The sequence below is a fragment of the Theobroma cacao genome, chromosome 9 (genome assembly GCF_000208745.1).
Source record: "Theobroma cacao cultivar B97-61/B2 chromosome 9, Criollo_cocoa_genome_V2, whole genome shotgun sequence".
In the NCBI taxonomy this organism is placed as follows: Eukaryota; Viridiplantae; Streptophyta; class Magnoliopsida; order Malvales; family Malvaceae; genus Theobroma; species Theobroma cacao.
The window spans coordinates 13002218-13009670 of record NC_030858.1 but is presented as its reverse complement, the minus strand read 5'-3'; the positions used below and the strand labels follow the sequence as shown (position 1 = coordinate 13009670).

Below are 7453 nucleotides of genomic sequence, written 5' to 3'. Positions count from 1 at the left end.
ATAGATGTTTATCTATGTTAATCTTGCTTTATTTTTGTGATGAAGTTGAGATGGTGTGTGTCTGTTGTATTTTTAGTGGACAAAATTATTGATAAGGTATTCCTTTTGTGACATTATTTATAGGCTACCACTAGATAAATGTTATTATTGGATAAAAAATTCACAAGTTCTTGGAACTTCCTCAAGCTAATCAAATTGGGGACTCCATAGTTGTAATGAGTGATAACAACACAACATTTAGCCTACCACAAGTATGCGTTTCACATGTGTATGTTTTATTATCTTATATATTACTTTGGTCTTTCCCCTTTCTACCTTTTCTTGTTGCCACTGTCATTTTGAGCAGAAACAATAATACAAGCTTGATGGGTGATGTAATCTCTTTTAAGATGAATTGGGACAAAACTTATGATACCATTTATTGATGCTAGAGAAGGCAAACAAATGTTTGTGCGTGCTTATAGTGAGATTTAGGTTGATGAAATGCATATATTCTTTTGTTCATATGTTGATTGTAGTACACCTATGTTATTTGTGACAAATAGTGAAAGTTAAAGTTAAAATCTAACATATATAATTGCTTTAAATTTGAACTTACAGTCTTATCTCATATGAAAAAGCTTTGTGACCCAAAAGATGATGACCTTGATCCCACGTATGCTAGGCAAAGGATTTCATCTATGTTTCCTTGAGTTGATCTTTTAGCTTTGTTAGTGTCTTTAGATTATTTTATATTATATTTTATAATCTCATGTTCCCTTTTTATTTTATTTTATGATTAGCAAACTTGAAAGAAACATCTTTTATGCTAAAGCAATATATTTGGATAAAGGCGCATTCTTCTTTCTAGGAAATCTTGAAAAAGTTTGCTAATTGTAATGAATTTAATACTTTATGTAAAATTTGCTAATTTAGAGTAAAATTTGAAATTAAATGACACACTTTTGTAAAAGTGATTATAAAACCAAAGTTTGATGATCGATATATCCTGAAGTTTGCTATAAAATTTGTAAATTTGTAGGGATTATACTTTATAGGTTGTTGTTATGCATCTTTTTGTTGCATATACACCTTTTAGCTACATATTTTAAATATTGCCATAGGTTTTAGGAATGCAACCATTTATACTATATGACTGCATATTAATTCTACTATACAATCATATAGTGAATTGTAGCTAAACTTTTCCATATATTGGTTAAGGTTATGCTTTTTTTAAGTGGAGCTTTAACTTAAAGTGTAGATTTTTCACGTAAGGCTGTAAATTTTTCTACAGCCACAGGTCAAAAATGTTGTAATGTTTTTAATTACTAAAAAAGAAACTCTAATGTGTTAAAGTATATTTTTTGTACAAATGTAATGCTAAAGAAAAATAGTAAAAGTACTCAATTTAGTCCATATACAACAAAACTTTATTCAATTTAGTCTTTGTATTATAAAATTTTGTTCAATTGTCCTTATACTATAGAGTTTTGTTCAATTTAATTCTTGTGTTCTACAATTTTGTTTGATTCCCATGACATGACACAAAGAAACTGATGTTAAAAAAAATTTTGATTTGACACGTTAGCACCGCTTCAACATTGTCTAACATGTCAATGTTATGTTAGCACTGCTATGCTACCGATTAATTTGGACAAAGTTAGATAGAAGGACTCGATTGTACAAATTGTTAAAGTACAAGGATTGACTAATTTTAAGGTAGAGGAATTAAATTGACTAAAACATTATAATATAGAGACCTATGGGTACTTTGACATAAAAGGAAGAAAAAGAACTAACCAAAATGCTATGATTGTAATGGTACGGTGATGCTTTTCTTTATAGGCACATAATTGCAAAAAGGGCCAAAAATGCTTGGATGCCTGTTTTGTTGGCAGTGATTTGCCACACCACAGGAACAAAAAAGCAAATGAAGAACAGTAAAGGGGTTTGAGAGAAAGAAAAACAATTTTATTTTTTATGCAATTAAATATTATAAATTATTAATATTTATTTTAATGATTTAAAAATTTTATTTTACTTATTAGTGATGTGTCATTTTGTGGTTGATATACAAAGTTACTGCATTAAATATAAACTCAAAGATTATAATATTATATATTGTTATTGAACTCTTTAAATTTTTTATGTATCAAAATTTAAGGATTCATTTAAATACAATAAAAGGTGACACATCAACCATTATGAGTTTTTTTTTTTTTACTATTTAAGCATTATTCAAAATGCAATGCCTTTGATTCAATGAAAAACTAAGGGCAAAATTTACTCAAAAGAAGCCCTTTGGCGACATTTTGCCCAATCCATTATACAAAAATGCAAACCTCTACCGCCCAAATCAAAGTAACAAAGAAGCTCAGGAAATATGATATCGCAAAACCTCCTGCAATCAACCACCCAAAAATGCACGACAGGCTGCCCGATCCTCGACCGCTTACTCCGCGGCGGCATCCCTTGTGACTCGATAACCGAGATCGTCGCCGAGAGTGGTTCCGGCAAGACGCAAATCTGCCTCCAACTATCACTCCATGCCCAACTCCCAGTTTCCCATGGTGGTCTCTCCGCCTCCGCTCTCTATCTCCACACCGAGTTCCCATTCCCCTTTCGGCGCCTTCACCAACTCTCCCTTTCATTTCGCTCCTCAAACGCCCGCCATTTGCCCTGTAATGACAACCCCTGTGATCGTGTATATGTCCAAAGTGTACACTCTGCTGATGAACTGCTCGAAATAATGTCTAAAACAGAGTCTTTCATTGAAAGTTCGAAAACCCAGCTGCCTGTTCGGCTCATTGTGATTGATTCAATCGCTGCTTTGTTTAGGTCCGAGTTTGACAACACCCCAGTTGAGCTTAAGAGGAGATCGTCCTTGTTCTTTAAGATATCTTCGATGTTAAAGGCATTAGCGAGGAGGTTTAATTTAGCGGTTTTGTTGACGAATCAGGTGGTTGATATGGTGGGGCCTAATGAGGGGATAAATGGGTTGAGGATTGGGAATTTAGGATGTTTATATACGTCAGGTAGGCGGGTTTGTCCTGCATTGGGGTTAGCTTGGGCTAATTGTGTTAATTCAAGGTTGTTCTTATCGAGACACGAAGAGGTTAATCGTGAAGAGAACGGGAAATTAATTGGGGAAAGTGGTGGTTTTGTGTGTAAGCAAACAAGGAGAAAGCTTTATGTTGTTTTCGCGCCCCATTTGCCTGAATCATCTTGTGAGTTTGTAATCACCAGAGAAGGGCTTTTTGGCGTCGAAATCACTGCCTGTTGATTTTGGACGAGAAGAGATCATCTGGAGGTAGCTATGTGGAATATTATTTATGATTAGACTTTAGAAGATAGAAGTATTTACACTCTTTTTGCATTTTTACTCAGTTTAATCTCTCATTTTTGGTGTTTATCATATGTCACTCCACAATGATGTTTCCAGAGAATCTTGTTCAGGTTTCCCTTCAAGTGCAAGTTTGTAAGTTATTGATACTCAGGATGCTCTTATGTTAACTAAATTGTCTTTTGAGGTTATTGTGAGCACCATATATGTACATTGTGTAAGTATGATATGTAGCTGGGAGCATGTTTTGGTGCACTGTTCTAACTTCTAAAAAGTTTCACCAATTCCGTAATTCCTGCTGCAATTTATGTTCTAATACTCTGGATATTGGAGTTTTCCATAACTGAGCTGTCCTGCTCTTTTTCATTTTTGTCCAGCATGAAGTGATATTTCATCTGTCAATCTCCATGGATGTCATTTTTGTCTGACCAGCCTTGATGATTAAGATAAAACTTTTAACAATGATGGCAGTCTTACATCAACTTGATTTCTATGCATGCATTGGAGTTCTGCCAAGTTGTCCTTGGAAAGACATCGATGTAATTTGCTTTCCTGTAGGTTTTAAAGGAACAATTTTCTTCAAGATCTGAAAACCTCCTAAGCGATTCTAGACTCACTAGTAGAATTCCTGCTAATTCTGACGGAAAAAATTTCAACCGTCAAATTTTTCAATGGAATTTCTTGGGGATTTCTGATTGAAATTTCTGATTGAACTTATCTCATCGGTCCAATCAACCATGTCCAGCTATTCTCCAATATCATCATCATTTCTAACTGTTGTCGGTGCATCAAAACATGAATATCATCTTGAATTCCTGGTTTTAAGATTCTGTGTGTGCCTTTTTTCTTCCACCCTTCAACATTATTCTAGTGAAAAAGTAAAGAATGGTCCTTCAATTTTACTTTGTCAATGGAACTAATTGATATTTTCTTTACATAATTGTATTGAATTTGTCTTAGTTTGTCTGTGTTATTTGCATGATTCAGTCTTATATAAATAAATTTCAGTTTACAGTAAAGTAAAGCATAGTTTTTGGAGCCAGTTTTAAGACTACAGGACTTTGAGGATGATGCATGGCTTAATTTACTAAATCACATTCTCTTTTGATTTTCCATTCTTGTTTTCATGGGGTATTTGCATTAATCTGATTGGCTGAAGATTGTTGGTGGATTTATTATGAAGAAAGGAAGTAACGTGGATGTAACTAAAAGAAGATTAACATAATGATCACATACATTCACTTATTTAAGAAAGAGAAATTTAAATTAAATTTATTGAGTACAAGTATATTATACATTCACTTATTTAAGAAAGAGAAATTTAAATTAAATTTATTGAGTAAAAGTATATTATATGTTCACTTATCATTGAAACAAATGTTTTGATATCATTTTAAAATATTTTAAAAGTATCTTGGTTTATTTATAAACACACACAGACACTTGTTATGTGTTTGTTTAATAGTAATAATTAAAAAAATAAATTTCAAATTAGTTAGTTATCCTAATAAAATACTGATAAAAAGAACATTACTATTCATAATTTTCAAAGCTAAACCGAAAAATTAATTCTTATAAAATTATAACTTTATGAATTTGCACTAATTACAAATTTGTTTTTTGTTTGCCCTTGTTTATGTGAAAAATCAATTAGGATTACACAATGGAAAGAGATCGATCTTGAATGTATCGTCGACTAATTCCTGATGGATTCATAAGGGATGAATTTATGATTTGGGCAAGATACGTGAGGATATACCTGATGAAATTAAGGAGAATAATGATGACATGATGGCAAGAAATGAAAGAAATAATGATGGATAGTATGAAGGAATTTATGACATGTTTTGGAAGTAATGATTGTGAGTTATGCGCTTTCAAAACAAGGACATACAGGTACTTCCAATTTAGATTCTGAAAAGTAAGATCGTGAAATTTATGATGTTTCTTTTCTATATTTGGATTTAGATACTTTTTTAATTTGTATACAATAGCACATTTAACTTTATGTTTAGATATTTTGTGTTTCGATCGTGTTTTAAGTCGACGAATTGATCGAGGTGGGTAGGCACGATGTTTTAAGTACTTTGATATATATAAAGTTGAGTGTATTTATTAAGTTTGTGCCTTGGATGATTTTTATGTTGAATCCCGTATACTTGAATGGTTTAAAAGTGTTTTTAATGTTTTTCAAAGAAGGTTTTCAAAAGTATTTATACTATGTAAATATAAAAACTATGTAGGAGTTTTGAACAATAAGAGACAAGCCCTTCCAAGTGTTTTCCTTCAAAAGAATCCTAGATAGGATGGATGATATGGAATTATTGCATGGCTAGATGAATGCATGTGTGGATAAATGAATACCCCATCTTTATGCTAATGTGAATGTGGATGAATCAATGCCAACTTTTATGATAATGTGAGTGTGGATGAATAAATACCCACCTTTATGATATTGCAAGTGTGGATGCATGAATACCCACTCTTATAATCATAAAATGAACATGATACAAGAACATGACTATGTCAATGTTGATTATGAATTGATATGGTTATTGATGATGTTGAGTTAGTATGGATTATAGTGACAAGCTTATGATGTTGTATGTTATTTATGTGTTAAATCCAATATGATTATGAAGGCCTTGATGTGGGACGTAGTACCACACAAGTATGAGGGTTTTGATGTGGGGCGTGGTACCACACATTTATATGACCTTGAGTTAGGGTGAAGGTACCACTTAATTTATGTCCTAGATAATGGGGATTGTACTATTATTTGAGGTTATCCTAGACAGTGGGAATTGTACTATTGTCCTTGAGGTTTATGTATTGTAGTAAATTATCTATGATTAGATAAGCTAAAATGATGCAAGGATTGAACTCTAAGTCATGTATGAGGAATAGATGTTGGTTGAGTGATATGAATGCTATCACATTGTACTTTAGTGAAAACTTAGACTATATGGATGCCCCTAAAGATAAGAAGGGACTTAACATTGATAAGTGTTGGAAATTACCCAAAATTTGGGTTTTTTTATGAGTGAAGTATCGAGACTTGAAGCACAAGTATTGATACCTAGCAATTAGAATGCCTTAAAAAGCATTCTGTGTGAAAAGTATTGATATTTCTTAAGAAAATATCGATACTTATAATCTAGTAAACATTACGTGTAGAAGTATCAATACTTCCTAAGAAAGTATCGAAATATATAGTCTTAAGAGCCTTCTGGAAGGAAAGCATCAATACCTCATAAGAAGGTATCAATACTTATGGTACAGAACAACCTATTTCACCTTTTAAATGGTTTTTTACTTGATTTTAACTTCTCTTTGATACACCCTCTCACATAATTGTTTTCAACTAAAAACATTGAAATGAGTTTGAAAACAACATTTATTTTAAGGATTGAAGGAAGATTGTTAAATTATTCTTAAGTTCATGTTATTTCAACATCATGGATTATTGTAAAAGCTCTCTGCCTTTGGCTCGTCCCCTTTTTGTGCTTTCTCATTGACTTTTATAACTCAACACTCAAAGATTTATTATTTTGTTTCAGATCATTAGCTTAGTTGGCATGACCTTTGTGGAGGAGACATATTTCATACTTGGTATGTGTACTAGAGTCCTTTTTTCAAACCTTTAATGTCGGTCACACTCGACAGTGGGTCCATTATGTTTTACTTTATCATGTTAAGACATATGTTATGTAGCCAATGATGGCAATATTCATGATTACTTCTTTATGATATGAGATGTTTATGCTAAGCACCAAGAGGGGTGTAGACAATTTGTGATACCTATGGTAGTAAGGCCATGGATGATATGAGCACCAAAATGTGCGAATTATGAGCACTGAAGAGTGCACATTATGTTTACGTAAAATGATATATGAAATTATATGAGAAATGGATTATGAAAATTTTATGAAATGTTTGTTTATACTTTATGACGATGATTTTATCATAATGTATGATGATGTGTTTATATGTATATGATGAGGTAATTATGTATGACACGATAAAGGTTTGCTTGGATCTAGTAGGCTATACCCATATAGACTGTTGCGTTGGTCATATCCCCAAAATTGAGATGTGACAACTTTATAAAAAGCTACCCCATAATGA

The 7453-nt window shown here is 32.3% G+C and overlaps 1 protein-coding gene across 4 annotated transcripts; it reads left to right on the top strand.

The window, feature by feature from the left end:
- Positions 2245 to 7193, top strand: LOC18589261 (DNA repair protein XRCC3 homolog). Of its 4 annotated transcripts, none has more exons than XR_001929235.1 (3): positions 2245 to 3292; positions 4980 to 5221; positions 6886 to 7193. XR_001929235.1 is itself a non-coding variant. In XM_007014148.2 (2 exons), exon 1 carries the CDS (start codon positions 2366 to 2368, stop codon positions 3263 to 3265), a length of 900 nt encoding a protein of 299 aa, XP_007014210.2. In that variant the 5' UTR covers positions 2245 to 2365; the 3' UTR covers positions 3266 to 3292; positions 6886 to 7193. The 4 variants fall into 4 exon arrangements, 1 of the variants encoding a protein (XP_007014210.2); XR_001929233.1 differs by having other exon boundaries at positions 2245 to 3460; XR_001929234.1 differs by lacking the exon at positions 4980 to 5221 and having other exon boundaries at positions 2245 to 3460.

Bases quoted from the DNA above. Each gene is read 5' to 3' on its own strand.
- LOC18589261 (XM_007014148.2), top strand. From the start codon at position 2,366: ATGATATCGCAAAACCTCCTGCAATCAACCACCCAAAAATGCACGACA.